Below are 20,277 nucleotides of genomic sequence, written 5' to 3'. Positions count from 1 at the left end.
TTCATATTTAGTCAGCATGAGAAGAACAATCATGATTCGCTACTTCAGAACATCTGACCGGACAGACGGTCAGTGTCGTTACAACTGTTATTTTTAGGAAAAAAGTAGGCCTATTGTAATTCACCAAAAGTTTTTTTTTTTCATGTTTCAAAGGTTGTGTAACCGCCTTCTGATGTTTGATTGACACCCTCTCATTAGCATGTTGCGCCAAGGAAAAATAAATATGGAGCTATTTTCAAAAATGTATAAACGGTTTGAAGGAAAAGAGACAACTTTCAGTTTAGCATTTTCTTTAACATGTTTTTAATTTCCCCCAACATTGGTTTTATTTTTTTATTTTTTTATTTTCTCGCACATTGAATTATTTATAGATTTATTTATGCATGGATATGTTAATTTATGTATTTATTTGCACATTTATTTAATTTTCTATGTAGAAGTTTGTGGATTTATGTATATATTTATATGCGCTTTTATTTATTTAGTGTTTTTGCTGGTTTCATCCTCCATACAGGGCAGACATCTGATGCTGAAGGCTGCAGTACTCCAGAAAAAGCTAAAGCTAAAAAGGATCTTTTTGAATATTTCAGCTTGGAGAAGAGTGAATCTCAGAACACTAGAATGTGGCCCTTGATATTCAACGACAACCCTGAAGACGTCCCTTACTTCAACCCTGCCATCATTTATGTGGACCTGTATGTGACCTCCATCACAAATGTGGTATGTGTCCAGTAGGGCTGAGTATCAATTCATTCAGATGTCCCTATTTGATTCGATTCCGATTCACAAGATCTCGATTCGATTTTTTATTCAATTCGATTTTCGATTCGATTAATTCAAATATAAAATTTTCACTGGCTCCACCACAAAAAAATAATAAGAGTAAAATGTGGTTATTTTGATACCACAGCTAAAACTATGAACTAATATAAATTTCAAATAAAAATAACAAATAATTAAACTACAAGCGAAATCACAAATAAATTATCGAGGTTCAAGCGATTTAAGGCCTTTAAGCACATAAGCATTAAAAGACATTAAGTTTTATTTAGAAAGAATGTAACCACTTAAATCACAGAAGGAAAATACCATTTACAGCCAATCAAGGCAATTTACTAAGGAAATATATGTTTTTTTAAAGCTCTTTAACAGTTATAGCGCCACCTATGGTCCGATCTCCATAAAATTTGGCATGCTTGTTTAAAATGTTATGTAATATATGCTCACCAATTTCCGTGAAGTTCTGAGACCGCCTTTATGATGTATAGGCTTCTGAGTGTATTTTGCCACGCCCATTTTCTAAACTACCCTTTTATAGCTATCCAAATGCAAAAGTTTAAATTTTATTTGAAAAATTATTGATCTAAAGAGTCGAGAGAATTGTACTGCACTGGTTTGGTTCCGATCGGGGGAAAAAAAATAGGACCAGTTCGCAAAAGTTGGTTTTTAATGATAACCCTTTTATAGAATTCGAGTTCCTCTAATTTCCCCCAAAGCACTTCGAGGTCTCACTCTCAGGGTAATGGAAAGGTGACTTCAGAACCTCTGAACTGAATACAAAGTGCTTAAAGGATCCCATAAGTTCCAGCAAGAACCGCAAATTTGGTCAATGCTCCACCAGTAACACTACTATAGGAGAAAGAGCTTTGAGACACTTAAATTACATTTTGAAGTTCCTTGAGTATCCGTCAGGATATTTGAGGTACCTTTAGTTTTTACAGTGTAATATGAGCACACAGTGAGTGCGCTGTGAGGTTACACTTTTAGCTCACTGTGAACTCACATTGTGACCACATCACGAGTAGCCTTGGAGCTTTTGGTGAGATCACTGTGAGATCAAATTATTAACTGGGAAAGCAGTTGTATTATCATCTCTCAACACTTCTTTTTATCTACAGAATGAAAAAGCCCAGAGTCTCACGACACAGGCCATAATGTTAACTGTAAGTGTTTTAGAAACCTTCTCATTCTTATTTTATAAAGTTTTACACAGTTTACTGAATTTTGTCACTTATGATTAGAGGTTTTATTTGATTTTCAAGCATACTCTATCTCTCTTATAATCACTCTGACCTTCATTTATAACTTTTCAGGTGTGGCCAAATTCAAATATGACGTGGAAACCTGAAAATTATTGTGGAATTACAACATTTGCAGCACCCAGAAATATGGTTTGGACTCCAGACATTGGTATAAAAGAAAGGTAAAAAACAATACTTCTGTCAAAACCTGTTTTTGCCTTTTAATGATACGTCAGAAAGGTTGCAAAAGTATGGATAGAATAAGGGTAATGCACAGCAGAATCCCCAGAGTTAAATTTACTCTGATCAGAGAACATTTGGTCCCTCTCTACAGAGACTTAAAATAACTCTGAATTAGAGTTAAAGTTAATGAGATACTTAAGTGATTAATTAAGTGATGATTGGGCATTAATGATGAACATCTGCTGTCAACAAGCAGAATCACTGAAGGAAAGAGAAACAACAAGAACAGAAAAAAAGAAACAGACCAAATGAAGACAATCCAAATGAAGACAAAAGACATTAAATCTGTGAAGATCTCAGCAGAGGAGGATTAAACATCTCCACAAACAGCATTACCAGCTTCACTTTATTTGTGTCATACGGTTACAGAAGCACGTATTGAAAATTAACAGAGGTTTAGATGTTGATGATTTATTGAAAATATTTGGTCACCGTTATGGTGATCAGTGTTTCCTTTAGTTGGACATTTTGACTCTTGGCTTTTCTAGTGAGTTTCTGGTTTTTGTAACAGTTTCACCAAAACATGTAATTTGTTACAAAGAAAGCCAGAAACAAAGATGATCAGGTGATAAAGTTTTCAACAACAAGAAGTCTTGTGTTTCTGCTCGTCTATTTTTCTGTTCTCTTCCTTCCTTCAGTGATTCTATTAAGACTGAGATGACTCCATACTTAATATACACAGATTTTGTGGCTCAGATAAGGTCCAGTTCTGGTTTATTTATCTTTGCTCTTGGCTGACATGTGGCATTGCTATGGCCTGCTTGTGGCCCAGATCTGGCAAACAGGAGCGGTCCGCCCAAGTGCGGTCATTGCACGCTGCATGTGGGCCAGATCATCTTTCCACATGTGCCAGATGTGGGCTGGATCTGGGCCGAAACAATGTTGCTTTGTGGGTGTGTATCCTTCAAAATGAGATCCAGCTCTTGATCAGCTGGTTCAGAGTGTTTAATCAGAGCTGTAGTTATACTCTGCTGGACAGTGGTGCTCCAGGAGCAGGATTAGACACCCCTGACATAACATGATAATCAGTAAAGTCTGCACGCTACTTTTGCATTTACATTTGATTTGAATAATTGCTGTCTCCAATCATCATGTCTTTACAGTTTTTCTCAATTGCTAAAACACAATTTCTGAAACCTTGCTCCATTTTCTGAAAACATTAAACACAAAACCTCATCTTCAAGCACAAAACCTCTGACTCCTCTCGCAAAATGAAACTTTCGCCTCAAAACAGTTTTACCTGTGTTCACAATCAAACACTGCTCTCAAATCATTACAGTTTTTCTCGATTGCTTAAACATTATAACCAGGCTTTTGAACTAAAATTTCAAAACTATAACGCCATTTATCAAAAAGCACACCCATTTCACTAAACTATAAACACTATTCCCTGTTTTAACACATGAGTCAAATTTGTTGAACTGTCACTGCAAAACTCTACACACAAATCCCTTCATTTCTCATTGCTTAGACCATGTTGTCATTCAGAAAGCACTAGCATTCAATATTGTTCACTCAAGTCAGCACAGCTTCAGCTCAGTTAGCACACAATTACCCAGGTGGAAACACTAGTAGTCAAAATTTAACACACATCAATCAGAACTTCAATAGATATATAAAAGGGCCCAGATCAGTTTATTGCGTTTTGGAACAATGGATCCAGAAAGACATGAAGGAAGAGGGATAAGAATGAGGAGGAGGAAGGGCAAGGGCAAGAAGACAAGCAGTCTCAGATAAAATTCAAGCCACTCTAGTTGCCCATGTCTTTGTCAATGGTATGACTATGAGGGAGGCTCGGCTACGAGTAAGGCCAAATTTGAGTCGCTTTACCGTCGCCTCGAGAACCTTCAGGGAGGTGTGGTGGCAAACAAAATTCTATCACTGAATAAGAGACAAACATTTCCAATAGTCTTTAATGAGGTTTATTTTCTTGCAAGAAAAGGCCAGCAGTTGTACAGTCACACAGAGTGACAAAGAGTGTGACAGTGAAGGGAGGGCATCCTTTCTCCTTTATAGTCTTGACTCCCAGAATGTTATCTTTCTAGGCAAATTGTGTTATTTCAACCATATGTGGAACATTCTTAGACGTATCCATCATATTGTATCCTTGAGTGGAGACCCTGTCACGTCCCAACACTCTTTACCATTCCAATACAATTCCATATTAGAATCTTTTACTGTCATATGTTGGTCACACACATCTTACTGTAAGTAAATATAAAAAAAAAAATTAGAGGAGAGAGTAAAAAAAAAGAGTAAAAAAAGAAGAAGAGTAAAACAGGAAAAAAAAAATGTTTTTGAGTGTGTGTGTTTTCTGTGTATGAATAAAAATGTGCCAATGTATCCACTGGTTGTGTCTTTTGTGTTCATCATGTGAAAAGGTTTGTGATGGGGGGAACCACAAGCAACATAACTTATCAGTTTTGGAAATGTTGTTTTGAATTTACAGTTTTTACCAAACTTACACACAAAATCTTTTCATGTCACACGATTTTTGAAACCTCTCACTCAAAGTGCAAAACTACATGCCAAATCTTCAAAACCATAAGCTATTTCTCAGCCTTTGACTCAGTTTTCAATTGCATAAAACACTTTTTGCAAAACACTACACACAATTCTCTACCTAAAACACAAAGATCTGTCAGGAAGTGACTTGCTTTCCTTTTACAAACACAACCAATCAAAATGCTACACTTATTCACCAGGGGCATGTTCAAGTTCAAAACGGTGCGAAACGTTTTGCTACGGTTTCCGGGTTGAACGTCATGTTTCCTGGAAACGGCGTGCACCGGTGTGCAACGGGGTTTGAGATACGTTTTCTCTTGTTTGGTGGGTGTGTCAGGACTGCAGTCCAATCAGCAGCAACATGTATATAAAGCACGCGGTATTAAAGTGAACTCGCACAATGGGTTTAAGGAAAGTAATTTACAAATGTGTTCGATGCAGCTCGGTATACGCAACAACTGAGGAAGACATGTTTGTCGTAAGTTTTATTGTAAAAAATATAGGATATTATCAACATAATGATGTAGTTGTTTATATTTTTAGCTTCATTGCAAGTGTATGACATTTGGTATAGAAATAAACAATGGTAATTAAGTGCTTTTCCTAAAAATGAGAAAGAAAATACAGGGTATTAAAACAGTATGAACTACAAATAAAGTCAGTATGTGAGGCTAAATAGATGTGTTTTAGTCTGAATTAGGTAAAATGTGTGCTTCCATTTCAGTTTCCACAAATCCCTTCACTCGATTGGGATGTTCTCTTCTGTTCTGGGCGGCAAGTGCAGTAACTGTAACATCGGGCATATTTTGTAGTATTACAGTTTTTCTCGATTGTTTACACACATTTTCTGAAAGCATGCCTCATATTCTCAGAACTCTACACACAAATCCAAAAACACACACACAATGGGCAAAACCCCTCAATTCTCCTGCAAAATGAAACTTTACATTCAAAACAATGTTATTTCTTCTCAAAATGGTATTTTGTTTTCAAATGACACACACAAACCATCATATGAATAGACATTTATAAGAACCAGTTGAACACTGATGTGCTCAATGTAAAACACTATGATGAATGCAAAACACTTCTTCTCCATTCATCATAATGACTTAGGCCTTTTTTTTCAGTGTTACACTTTCTACAGACAGTACATATATAAGTGTGTTGTAAAATATTTGAGAATATTGTTTTTATACTCAGAACACACAAATACACGGTAACAAATATATTTTATTTTTCCCACAAAAACAATGTACACAGTGTACATCCCAACCAACACAAAGTTGTACATACAGTGGTCTACATACAAAACAACAGAAGAATTTACTGTATACAGTTACAGTAAAAAAAGAAAAATCCAATGTTGGCATCCATTGCTCCATTGAAGAGCTCACCTGTTGCCCTTTTATGCTAAAGCTCTGATTGCTAATTGTAAAACTGTGTGATGGGTGTTTGCCCATGTGATGAGTCAGTGTGCATATTTGAATGGCAGTGTTTTCCTTGTGAAAACAAGAGATTTTCTGCATGAAAATTGTGCCAAAAGCAGAGAATTGTGTGTAGTGTTTTGAAAAAGGTGTGTTTTAGAAGTGCAATTTGAGTGTAAAGCAGGAATTGTGCTTGTAGTTTAGAGGAATTGGTTTAGGGGGTTGGTGAATGAGTTACATGTTGTGGTCATTGTGTCTCAAGTACCAGAAAATGTGTGTAAACAATCGAGAAAAACTGTAAACACATATTTATACCGACTTCATCAGGCTCAGAAAATTATTCACAAAGAACACAAAGAATGGCCTTCTCAGCTGCCATAGTTGCAACTCTTGCGTCATCAGAACAGTGTGTTCAACGCATCACCGTTTCTGTTTAAAAAACGTTGTGCAACGTTTTGTCGGGGCTGAACGCAGCCCTGGTCACACAGACACACTCCTCACATGTGCAAACACTAATTGCTTAACTGATCACTAACCAATCACTGCTTTACTGTAGTATAGGCCTAAATAGGTCAAAGGTCAGATGATCTGTTTTGAACAGTGGATTCCTGGGACCCCCCAGGACCCCCCCCCCCCCCCCACACACACACACACACAATTGTGTTATTTACTGTATTCTAAAGAATATACTTTTGGTTTACAGTACATATGTTTATGGTTTTGTTGTATGCTACTGTAAACAACAATAATGTTAGACCTAATAAATATTTTCTGTTTCTACATTGCATTGGTGTTTACAGTGTACTTGTTACATCAGATTACTTTCACTGTAGAACGTTGTATTGAAATGTAGATATAAGCCTATGAAAGACCAAAGAGCTTTAGATTTAGAACAGCAGTGTTTACATGGTATATCCAAAAATGTATTATTATGAAAGAAGTGTTTGCCATTTGATGCAAATGCTTCATTCTGACATGTGTTTATGGCATTTTGAATGCAGTGTTGCATTTTGAAGGAGATGTGAGGCATTTTGCATTTTGTGTGTGCAGTTTTGAGAATTGTGTGTAGAGTTTTGAAAAAAGGAGACTTAGTTTTGAAAACGTGTGTAAGCAATTGGTAAAAACTGTATTGCACCAGTGTGTTAGACTATGTTGTAGTGTGTGTGTTTGTGAGGGCTTGTGTGTCCTGTCTGAGGGCAAAGTTTGTTTTTTCAGCAAGAGTGAATGGTTTTGAGTGTAGAGCTTCATTTTGACCTGAAAATAGGATGTTTGGAGAATTGTGTGAGACGTTATGGATTTGTGTTTATAGTTTTGAGAATACGAGGCATAGTTTCAAGAAATGTGTTTAAGCAATCGAGAAAAACTGTAACAAAGTGATCAAAATGACATACACTATTAAGCAGTCAGTAAACAATACACCAGAAAACAGAAAACACATTGTTCAAAACATATAGTTCTCGAAAGATATCTACGATATTCTGTTTGTAGACTTACCCGTGACACCTTACTGTACCATCAAAAAGTTCATTTGTGACATACTGTATGACTGCACTTGATAAAAAAAAAAACAATAAAAAAAAAAACAGTTCTCAGGGAGAAGTAAATTTTTTACCTCAAAACAAATTTCATATTTTTCCGTCATTGTCTTTTGATGAACGAAAATATGTTCTATCATAGTAGCTCAAAATTGATCAGAAATTACTACTCTGCTTTGCTCTTTGCAGTTTTATTTTTTGTTCTTCCTCCTCCTTGTACCCCTATTTTTACAGTTTTTACCCTGCATCTCACAAACTTGTCCTTATTCTCTGTGATACTGTAATTCTTGTTCTTTGTTGATATGAACCTGCAACCAGTCAAAATCTATTGAGCAGTCAGTACTGTTAACAAATGGAAAGCACAATGTTCAGGGCCATACAATTTGTTCATTGTACAGTATACAGCCTACAATGCACTGTACTACAGTATACAATACTAACAGGGACAAAAATCAAAGGAGTAAACATGTGATCAGTGTCTTCTTGTCTTTGGGCTGGGTCAGGCCAGGCCAGAGCACTTCATCGACATCACAAGCAATATTGTCCCTCCTCCTTTCATGCCCTCCTCCACCTCCTCCCCCTATCTATTTATATTTGATTGTTGCCTCTTGTGTTTACCAGTATGGATGACATGTGCATTAGAGTGCAGGATGTGTTTTGAGAATGAGAATGTGTTTAGAGTTTTGCTGAAAAGTCTAAGTGAGATCTGCAAATTGTGTTTTACCATGTGAAATGGTTTAAGGTATTGACACCAGACTGCACAATTAGCTAAATGAGTTCAGGCAACTGAGAACTTTGTTCAGCCAATGGGTTTTAGTGTTTTAGCAATTGAAAAAAACTGTAATAATCAGTGCTAATTTATATTTTATCCATTTAGCATCAAGACAGAGTTTGGAACAAGGGAGTCTCCATATGTGCTGTTGCTCAGCGAAGGCTCTACACTCTCATCTGATGTTTTATCTCTGACCACGGCCTGTAAAATGGATCTCTACAAGTTTCCCTTCGACACCCAAATCTGCAGTATAACTCTTCAGTCTACAGCGTATCCAAGTACATCTGAAACACATGAATCAGTTTTGACAAACAAACACAACATAAAATGGTTTATTCTTCTAAACTATTTGACTTTAATATAAAATAATACAATTTTAATAATAAAATTGTATCACAGCTGATGAGGTTCAACTGGACGTAGCAACTGATAAAGCATCCATCAACCTCGAGTCAAAGGAGATCTTTCAGGCCCAGGGAGAGTGGGAGCTCATCGATATAAATCAAACTAAAGCTAACATGACTAAATGGATTGAAGTGAATCAGCTGATATATCAGGTACAGATAATGGAGTGCAAGCCAATATTAAATATATACAATTATAAAAACAAAAACCACAGAACAACTTGTTGACAAAATTGTGGAAAAAAAATAGGTTCCAAAATGATTACATTTACCTTTAACCCTTAAAAAGGAAGGGGCATCAAAATTAATTTATTAAAAAATATGTCTTTTCCAGAACAATAGGACTAAACACAATACATTTTTTTATTTATTAAAATTAAGTTTTTATTTTTATTTTACACCAAAGTGTGTAGTTATACTATAGTACAGTATACAGTATTATTTCTGTTATTTTACAGTTTTATGTTAAAAATCAACAAGTAAATTCTATGTGTTGTTCAAGAGAGTATATTCTTTAACTAGAATGTACATTTCCTGAAGAAAATGCTTGCTGTGGCAAAATTCAGCACTCGGTTGCTAAGTTGTGGCTACAGAGTTACCATGGTGATATTCACAGACTGATTTCCCAACCGAAACAAATGAGCCCACCTCCATGTCTGTACGATGTTCTGGTGCTGAGATACAGGTTATTCATGTGTTTGTACGGTTGCTAGGGTACACAGCAAAAACTCCAGTGTTAAATTAACACTCCTGGGAGTGTATATGAGTCCACACTCAAGAGTGTAAAGTGTTAAAATATGAGTGTTAAATTAACACTCAAGAGTGTTAAAGTTAATGAGATAATTAAGTGATTAATTGAGTGATGATTGAGCATTATTGAAGACACCTGATGTTAACAAGCAGAATCACTGAAGGAGAAAATCTCAAATTGTAAGTTACCATTATGGCGATTTGTGTTTGCTTTAGTTGGGCTCTTGACCCTTATATGTTTACTTTAAATTTTGTTTGGCTGTTGTATCTGAGTTATAACTGCCAGATGAACAAAGAAAAAAAGTGATTTGATGGTGTTGGTTATATTATGACAATCATCATTTGAACTTTGTCACTAAACTCATTAAGATCCTTATTTCTGACGTAGATTTATGTTGTTGATCACAGCATAACTGTGATTCTGCATAAATACCCAGAATTTTAGATATAATACAAAGGATTTCTTAAAAGTTGTTTTGAAAAAAAAAAAAAAGTCTTTCTTTTAGGCACACACAGACATCAAGATTCAGACTATGCATCTCAACAATGGTGAGGAGCAGAATATTCAATTAGGAAAAGTAAATTACATAGACAATTCAGATCATAATTTATTCATACAGCAATGCATGATGGGAGCCATTAATGAGTTGTGATTGGTGGCAGCCACTGCAACATGCTTTATTATTGTCACCATTGTTGAGATTCACAGGCTGATTATTGATGTCTGTGTTTCTAAATAAATTATTTTGATAGTATTTTAATCAGAACAATGTTTATTAAATATTTTGCATTATATGAAAAATACTGAAAATCATATGCTGTAGAATCACAGAGCTGCTGTAATTGACACCTTAAACCAAACTATCTCAGTAAGTTTTGTTTTTCGGATCTCAACATGATTATGTCAAAACATAACCAACAACATCAGATCACATTTTTTCTTTGTTCATCTGACTGTTATAAATCAATAACAGCAGACAAGCAAAAATTAAAGTAAACATATAAGGGTCAAGAGCCCAACCAAAGCAAACACCCATCGCCATAATGGTAACTTACAATTTGTGCTTTTCTCCTTCAGTGATTCTGCTTGTTAACATCAGGTGTCTTCAATAATGCTCAATCATCACTAAATTAATCACTTAATTAGCTCATTAACTTTAACACTCTTGAGTGTTAATTTAACACTCATATTTTAACACTTTACACTCTTGAGTGTGGACTCATATACACTCCCAGGAGTGTTAATTTAACACTGGAGTTTTTGCTGTGTACTCATTATGGTTACTAGGGTTTGCTTATACAGTTTATGGGTTGATATTTAAGTCGAAAAAGGCCAACTCTGTGTTTCTACAATGTTCTGGTGCTGAGAATTTGCTTGTTAATGTTGTTTAATGGTTGCTAGGGTCCTGTAACTGGTTGCTACAGCGTGGCTATGAAGTTATGTCACTACTTATTGGCTACTTGATCCCCAAGTCTCTATGACCTTCTGATCCAAAGATATGAGCCTACAAATTTTGTGCCAATGTTAAGTCCATGGAACTTTTTTCAGTCGATTCATCGCCCGCCGGAGGAACATAATTTAAGTAAACTTTAAACAATCCTCACATAAACCCATAACAAATGTCATATTTTCCTGTGCCATTCCTCCCTGTCTAACAGGTAAGACATATACAGAAATTGAATAAAGTGATCAAACCGTCTGCACTAAATAAATTAGAAATTAAATATAGACTGATCCTTATTAAAGCTACAAAAGTTTAGTCAAGAGCAGTGAGTAATTTTTTCTGTTCCCTTTGTTCTTTGATTAACTGACAGATAGTGATGGGACGGTTGATACCGATGCTCCGACGCAGTTTTGAAAGCCCTAATGTATCGCACACTGTATCGATGCTTGTATCGAAATGACTATACCACGTGATTGATGACATTTGAAGCTTTGAACGTCATATTGGAAGGTCGGGACAGCTGGTTTGAAAAAAAATTGATGCATAAAAAGGGAAATGCCTTATGGAGGAGGCATTATTTAAACGATTTTACACTGCACTTCCCTATAACATAATTTATATTTTTTTAAAACGGAACACCCAAAATATTTATTTTTTCAATTGCTATAATTATGATCACAGACTTGTGTATTTTATAGTATTGATCAATATGTGAATCCGTTGACCAGGCTACACATGACACGAGTTGTGGTCTCATTGGCACAAATTAATTTAGATGAGATTAGATAGAACTGTATTGATCCCACACTTGTGTGTCACGGACTTCCGAAGCTTAGTTTGGTCACTTTTTCTGCTCTGCAGTGATTTGTTAACCTGGAAATCCAGACCTAAATCTGAAAGATTAATGGTCTGGCGTCGACTAATGAAAATCGGCCAGCTCGAGGGGGCGGCACCAAGCATGAATTTGAAAATCTCACTGCATGCAATTGGATAACACTATGACCAATCACAACAAGCCCCATACGCTTAACTACCAGCGGAGCTAACTGGTAGATTAGACTCTTGCCGTATCCGGTCGGCAAAACAGCAAAAACGCCCTTCTTACAAAGGAACGATTCGAGCGGCGTCTTCTGTTCCTCTTTTAGATAAAAAGCCAAGTCTAACTCGTTCATTGTAGCGGCCAAAGCCGTTTCAAACAACTGGTGTTCATCCATAGCCATCTTGCAATGTTTACTAATGACTTCGACGTTGCATCACTGTCGTCATCTGTTTAGCTCGCCTCTGATTTAGCTCGCCCTGAATCCTGTCTTGGCTCCTATTTAAGCAACACTGTGTGGCTAGTCGGGGCGCTGCTAAGTCGTTGCTTGAGCAGTTTGCCAGATCGGGGCGTCACAACCATGCACTTGTCCTGACAACATTATTTACACATTCATTCACTTGCATTTCATACTGACTGATATTGCTGATGACTGACAGTTTGATTATGTTATTTTGTTAATTTAGATGTAATAAATTCTTTCTTTTGAGCTTATTCCTCTGTGTCGTCTCCCCTTAATGTCACATCCTTGAGCCAGCTGTGACATCTGACAGAAATAAAGTCAATCTGGGGTGCGTTTCCAAAACAACGACGTAACTCGCTGCTTCACTTCCATAGTACGATGCGTCGTTGAAGAAATCAACTAGCTAGTCACGACTGTTTCCCGAAACCGTATTGTCACAAAGTGGTCACTCAACCACGTTGGTTAATGATGTCAAGCACGTGGTGGAGTAATAAATTATTATAATGAATCTGTTTGAGATCAAATTAACGCTAGATGTTTTGCTATAAATTACAGACATGGCATCTGAGGACTATTTCTCATTTTTCTCAGTTATTTTCCTTTATTTCCAGATTCAATCATAGGCTCGTTCTTACATAGTAGAGCATGTTCGCACATGCGCTTGTATATATTCTAAATATATACAATTTGTATACATAGTTAAACATAGTTGGCTAATGATGCTTTTGGGAAACGCGCCCCTGGTTAGTAATAAGTCTACATCCTATGCCTGCTGGGTAAACGCTTTCTTATCCTGTTGCGCCCTCTAAAGGCCATGACCAGCGACTAGTTGACGTCAAGCTTAAACTGTTGTGGCAGAGCATTAAAGTCGACTAGTCTGTGCAACCCCTACTCCCATGCCCTATTTTATTTATGTATTCTGTTAGTGTACTCATTGTTACAATGTCAAAGTCCATTGTGATGTGCTAATCTCTCTCTCTCTCTCTCTCTTCATTGCAGATCACCATAAAAAGGAGACCTCTACTGTATGTCATAAACATTATAATACCTGTATTTTTCTTCCTCGTACTGGATGTGGCCTCCTTCTTCATTGACACAAATGCATCAGACATTGTGACCTTCAAAATGACTTTACTTCTGTCTATTTCTGTGATGCTGCTGATTCTTAATGACACACTGCCCTCTACGGCTGATAAAATCCCTCTGATTGGTGAGTCTAGCATAGACCTGATTATTTAATATTACTTCATTTTTTAAGGATGCAATCTTATAACTGAATCTCAAATGAAGTCACAACAATCAAACAATATGCATTAAACCTACAGTAAAATGAAATATAGTTGAGACTTTATGGATTAAAGGCAGAACAGTTGTAAATCCTCCTCAAATCAAAGTGATGCCTCCTGTCACACCATGACCTGTCCAGCAGAGGGAAACAGAGCACAAGATCAAACTCCCCCTGACTTCCAGTTCTGTATTTAATTATTAGTTCAGTGAGTTCTTTCAGATTATATATATGGCGTATCCAAACATATAAAAATATATATTTTTAATGCAAGTATATTATACAGTAAAGTATATTATAAAAATATATTTGTATTTCCTACAAATATAAAAGGAACAGTTATTCTTTTTTCCTGTTGTATTTAATATTGTATTTAAGTTAATATGATGCCACTTCCTGCTGTCTAGGTTTCCTTTCCTTTCTGTGAACGTTGGAGCGTGTCACAATGAACCGAAACTCAATATTTCCTTTCGTTTTGTTAATCTGTAATTATTTAAGTGAAATATATTTCGCGTATAGGCCTATATATTAGTTTTTATATATTTAGTTGTATTCTGTTTTCTCCATTTTACAGAAGCTTAAGCCAAAGTTGATTGTAGAACAATTGCCACCAATGGTCCCTCTGATCAACTTAGGCTTACAATGCTTTTGGGAAACGCAGCCAAAATTGACTTTATCTCAGTCATTTCTGTTTTATTGAAAATAATAGTTTGGTTTGAAGTTACCATAATGGTGATCAGTGTTTGCTTTAGTTGGGCTCTTGACCCTTGACTTTCAAATGTGTTTTTATAGCACATTCGTTATGGTAAAAAAGCCAAGACCAAAAGTGTTATTTTGACTAGTTATTGATGATCCATAATCATCAAGTACTGGCTTGATTCACTAATCTCATTCAGAGTTTAAAGACCTGATTATGTAATGCGTTATTAATTTTATGTTATGCATTATAGTAGTTATGTGATTCTACGGCATGAGATCAAGCAGTGGTAATCTAATATTATGCAGGATTTTAAAAATATTAAGTGCACAAATGGTTTTCAGCTAGAGCATTACAGACACACACAGACTACAAGAATCAGTGTATGTATCACGACAATGTTCACAGTTTGCTGTTTTTCACAGGGATTTACTGCAGTGTGATTTTCTGTCTAATTGCCATCAGCATGGTGGAGAGCATCCTTGTGAATTATCTGAAGATTAAAGGAGCTAAGAAGAGATCAGTGGAAACTACAGCTGCTGTTACTGGACAAGATGGTAAGAGTCGACACAGCATCTAATTATGAGGAACATTTTCATGTATTTTATACTTTACTTCACAAATTAAGGTTTATTAGTGAAATTAAACTTAATATTTGTTTAATTTGTCACTGCGCAGAGAAAAGCTAATACAATTAATCTTTGAGTAAATAGACTCAATAGAGTACAAACAATTTGAATAATGGATGGATGGATGGATGGAGGGATGAAAATGGCATTTGAAATCTAAAATTAGCTAATGTAAAACCACTTAATTGTGTAGAAAACAAGCCACCCAGAAAAAACAATTCATGGAAAAATCATTATGCAGACAAAACATAATTTATCCAGAGATATGCTTTGCTTTTTTCCTCTTATAGACAGTGTAATAGACCAGCAGAATCCTCCAGACTCAGTTAAAGATCAGAGTGAAGAGTCTCATACCCTAAACCGTCTGAAGCAGATCCTCACTGAGTGTCGGGTTGCAACTCGACGAAAGAAGCTGTCCTGGACCAGAGTGTCGAGAATCATAAATGTGACCTTCTTGGTTCTTTACATAATTACTATTATTGTGTTTATGTCTGTGCTTTGGAAGCTTTGGTATTATCCCTAATGCTTAAAATAATTAATTGGTTTGAGTAGGGCAAACTTAAATTAACCAAATTAGTTCAATCAAATGAACTTTTATGAGTATTTAGAAGGTTTTTTTTTTTCTTTTGAGTTCACAGAATTGATACATTTTAAGTGATTCTGAATTGTTTCATTTTGTTTTGAGTTTTTTTGAATTTGTTTCTTTCCATTTAGACAACTTAAACTTAAATTTAACTAAAACTGGGCTGGGATTATATGATGTGTTATATGTACCTTCAAACTGACAAATTGACTTAACTTCTCCTGTTTGAAGTTGATAGAGTCAGCAAAATCAATATTGAGAAATATCTAAAGTTTTCTGAAGGTTCCAAAATATAATAACCTAGCAACCTTAAAATTATAATTACACCATGTTAACATGTTAAATAATAACAATGAAACCCATGTCTATAAGGGAAATATAAATATATGTTTTTTATGTTATATGTTATAGGAAAAATATTACTTTATTCAAAATATCTAGGCCTATGTAAAGAATTTTCAACATTGTTACCTAACTGATTTTTCTACTAAGCACTGGTTAAGGGCTATCCATGTAGCAAAAGTATGCAACAGAATATAAAAAAATAACAATAGATAACAAATTGCCCATCTCATGTTTATATAAAAAAAGACTACATTCTGTGAAAGAATTTTCATGATTTTCCATGCTTGCATGTGTGGCAGGATTCATAGTGATCAACACAGCTACAGTAGCAAAGTTCATTGACATTTTCATATTGTGTCCATACCCAACCATTTGCTACATTAATGTTCACAATCATTTTGTTTTGGTGATGGCACATTATCACTAAAGTGGTCATTCATAAGTTGAGCAAAATGTTCCATGTCAATTGATCCGACAATATTCGCTGCTCGCAAGGCATTTAAAGCATTAGCACCGACTGAGCACTCACTATCATCCATATCCATTACAAAACAGGCATATATCGACTAAATATTGAATTAAAAGCTTGAAAATTTGAAATTTCTGCTGTTTACTTTTGTTTACAGAGGATGGACACTTCCATGATAGCATGCAGTATTGACATGCAGTATTTCACTTGTTTAGCCTGTAGCTCGTGGTTAGACTGATCTGGCTTATTTTGCCAGCACAAGTCACATATGAAACTAAAACCCACCAGTAGGTGGCTGCAAGTCGTAATAATTGAATCATAGAATCATTCATTCAACCAATTCGTTCAAACCAGCTGATTAATTCATGAAGAAAGCCAATGACTTCCAATAAACCAACAACACAAACTGCTTCAGCAGCACAGATAAAACCAACAAGTTTTTTTTTAAATGTTTTTATTATATTGTAGGTTTATGGTAATTTTTGTTTAGATCAGCTGTAGCCTCAGCAAATTGCATCAGGACAGTTTTATTCAAATGGATAAGACATGCAAGTATCAAACTTGCAAACTTGTCTTATCATTTGATACATTAGTATCCCTACCCCATTTAAAGAAGGGTGTGTTAGAACTAAAAACTGGTTTGCCCAAGAACACTGAACACTGTTGCCAGTAATTTACTATTAATTGTAGTTCTGTACTTGTAGTTCTTTACTGTAATCTACAGTGTGTTACTATACAAATACCATGCACTAAATTCAATTTCAAGTCAAGTAATTTCATTTGCAGAAACCGACTGTCTTAAATTGAGCAACTGTCGTTTAAATGTACTAAAATTGATAATGCACTAATAATGTGAGCAAAGCATTACTGATTTACTTAGTTACTTGACCAGCAAATAAACAGTCATCGTCTATTAAATAAAACAAATGAAGCTTATCATCAGTGTTTCTAGATCTTCTCTTGGACTAAATGACAAGATCTGCTCTTCAGCACAATGGTGACCCCCCAAAAAAATACATTTTACAGTAAACTACTGGCAACAGTGTTGGGTGTTTGGGTTCAGGTTAGAATACGTTGAAAAGGAGTTGTAAAGTTACTTATAGTCAGTAGAATCTCTGTTGGTGGAGCATCAAAATAAAGTGTTAGCAGATATTAAGCAGACGTCTACTAATACTCAAATGAGAGTTAGTTGACATGTAGTTGCAAAGTTACTTATAGTTAGTAGAATGTTTAAAGTGGACCATTGAAATAAAGTGTTACCATTTATGTTAATGTTTAATGTTCAGTTGGACATTTAGAGGAGTTTATGTTATTGAATGTTGTGGTTACCATGGTGAAGAGTAGCGCTGTCAACTGTGATTTTCACTTTGATGCAACTTAATTTTTTTAATAACTCCCAATCACAATTTCTCATTGAAGCAAAATTCGCTGATCAGCGAGGAGCAGGTGTGCATGTGTCGAATGTGTCCATCCTGAGCTTTAATGGAAATTGTATGTTGGGTCAATGTAACTCAATTAAGTTAAAGCAGCATTCCCTTGTTTTATGTTACATAAAACTGATTGAAATAAGTTACAACAACAAAATTGGAATGAGTAGGTTGAATCTTTTAGAAACACTAAGCAACAACTGTGCGTTCACTTTTTACAGTGCAAAAGGACTCCAAGAAATGTCTCAGTTTTGTGGAAGTGCTTTTGCACCCGGTTCCCCAGCATATCTTTAGGATCAACACTGTAAAAAATCATATGATCAATAAGTTATGAAAACATGTTTTTACATTGCTTTAACTCATCAAAATAGGTTGATAATTTTCAACTTTTTATTATTTAGTATTCATCTAATTTCTTCATATAAGTCAGTTTAATATAATGTAGTGGTTTGTTCTTTCAGGTTCAGGGAAGATAAAGAGGATCTGCATTGCTTCAGGGAGATCACTATTATAATAACTTTATTATAATTTTATCATGAAATTGGCATTGTGTTAAAGTTAAACATATTCCACTAGCCCTGGTCGGATAAATATTCTAAAGAAATAAATTCCTACCAAGGAATATGACAAAAGGTTTGTTGTTCACAGCAAGTTCGGAGGAAAAAAACAGACAATGGGAGGAATTAAATTGAATTCAACTGATACTCTCAAATTTCAAGGTATTGTGTCTGTTTGTTTACCTGCAAACTTGTGTGTTTACCACATATTTAGTGAAACTCTGTCACCGTGACTGGCAGGTAAGCAGAAAAAAATAATCAAACACTGGACAGATGAAGACATTTTGAGGGAGAAAGATACCAGAGAGACATTCTGGATCGAGTTTATTTTGAACTTTTGACTCAAAAGTGTAAGTTTGGCCAACATTCTGGCAAGTTCTCTGTTATGAATTTTTTTCAGTAACCTAGTTTGTTCAGAGTTAGCTCTTTTTTATTGTTCTCAAAAGATTACATCTTTGTACATATTTGATGGGTATATAACACTTTCCCATCCAACACCTTCCCTGCAAGAGATCTTGAAGAATATTCTTTGCGGAAAGAACTACTGGAGACAAAAATCCGAGAGGATCATATATGACACTAACCACGGAAAGTATCCCTCTTCTGGTAAAAGGTCTGTCCTTTATTACTACCTTAAATCTGAAGGTGTCAGATTTTGCACACCACTGTACTCCTAGTACCCTTTCCATCAGAAGCACAACATGATTCAGGTCAAGGTCCTTTACCTGGTATGGTACTCAACACCTCCCGACTTTTGCTCATCCATTTGGTCAGATGGAATCCATCTTTAGCACACATTGCATGAAGCTCCTTATATAGTTGGATAGCATCAGATTCTGTGGGCACTGAAGTAAGACAATCATCCACATAGAATTCCGGATATTCCGGATGACCTTTGACGTCCTGCATTTAAACAAACTTCCATGGTCCTCTGCACATTTCCTGAGTTCATAATTAGAACAACTTGGGGATGAAGAAGCTCCGAACAGATGTACAACCATTCTGAATTCCTCCAGGTCTTTACTCAAGTCGCCATTTGACGACCACAGAAACCTCAAAAGGTCAGAATCCTCCACAGGAACCTTCACTTGATAAAACATGGATTTAACATTAGCCATTAAGGCGACAGACTCCATTCTGAATCCTGTAAGAACACTTATTAAAGTGCTTGTTAGGTCTGGTCCCTGAAGTAATTTGTCCATTCAATGACACTCCCTGAAATAAGGCACTATACAGTCACTATACTACCCTGATCTTTTTCTTTTTCAAAGGGTAAACCCCATGATGAGGTATGTACCACACACGACCATCATGCCTCCCAAGTTCCTCCACAGGTACCCTTTTCGCATATCCTTTGGAAATCACATCTTCCATGAAAGCAGTATAATCTGCCTGAAATGCGAAGTCTTTCCTGAATTTCCTTTGCAGATTCAAAGCCCGCTGTGCGGCAACTATTTTGTTGATTGGTAGGACCACATCTTTATTCATGAGTGCCAAACCAATGAAATAATGACCATTTATCAGTTTTACAGACTGAGACACAAGATCCATGAACTGATTATCTTCTTTAGACATCCCTACCAGTTCATCAAAGGCATTTTCATGGAAATTAGTCTTAAACTGTTGATCCCAAAGCTCATCCAGTTTTGAGACAGATATCTGTTAACAGTCACGTGAGGTTGGTCATTACAGAAAGTTCCATTCCTTTCCATTCCTTTAAGCGGTCCATTCACTGTCCATCCAAGTATGGTTCCTACCAGAGGTGTATAGTCCAGGGGTCAGAAAGTAGAAGTCCTGCCATATGTTTATTCCACCCATGAACTCATTCAGCTGATTTCACTAATTAGTTCTGTCCCCTGGCTGAATTAGCAAATCCTAATTCAAAAATCCTAATCCTAAAACC

General features: G+C 35.8%; 1 protein-coding gene across 2 annotated transcripts; it reads left to right on the top strand.

Moving 5' to 3' along the window:
• Positions 1-491: 491 nt before the first annotated feature.
• LOC311083815 (uncharacterized protein) lies at positions 492-15,624 on the top strand. Of its 2 annotated transcripts, XR_014606360.1 has the most exons (4): positions 492-601; positions 2,094-2,203; positions 14,790-14,921; positions 15,284-15,624. XR_014606360.1 is itself a non-coding variant. In XM_084115557.1 (3 exons), the coding sequence occupies exons 1-3, from the start codon at positions 13,508-13,510 to the stop codon at positions 15,514-15,516; spliced, it is 450 nt and encodes a 149-aa protein (XP_083971683.1). In that variant the 5' UTR covers positions 13,463-13,507; the 3' UTR covers positions 15,517-15,624. The 2 variants fall into 2 exon arrangements, 1 of the variants encoding a protein (XP_083971683.1); XM_084115557.1 differs by lacking the exons at positions 492-601; positions 2,094-2,203 and adding an exon at positions 13,463-13,592.
• The last annotated feature ends 4,653 nt before the right edge of the window (positions 15,625-20,277 follow it).

Source organism: Abramis brama (genome assembly GCF_963993115.1).
Source record: "Abramis brama genome assembly, chromosome: 1".
NCBI lineage: Eukaryota > Metazoa > Chordata > Actinopteri > Cypriniformes > Leuciscidae > Abramis > Abramis brama.
Note: the sequence above shows the minus strand (reverse complement) of the source record. Positions and strands in the feature narration are given on the sequence as shown.

Bases quoted from the DNA above. Each gene is read 5' to 3' on its own strand.
- LOC311083815 (XM_084115557.1), top strand. From the start codon at position 13,508: ATGACTTTACTTCTGTCTATTTCTGTGATGCTGCTGATTCTTAATGAC. The intron at 13,593-14,789 runs GTGAGTCTAGCA...TGTTTTTCACAG, and splicing joins TGATAAAATCCCTCTGATTG to GGATTTACTGCAGTGTGATT. The intron at 14,922-15,283 runs GTAAGAGTCGAC...TTCCTCTTATAG, and splicing joins TGCTGTTACTGGACAAGATG to ACAGTGTAATAGACCAGCAG.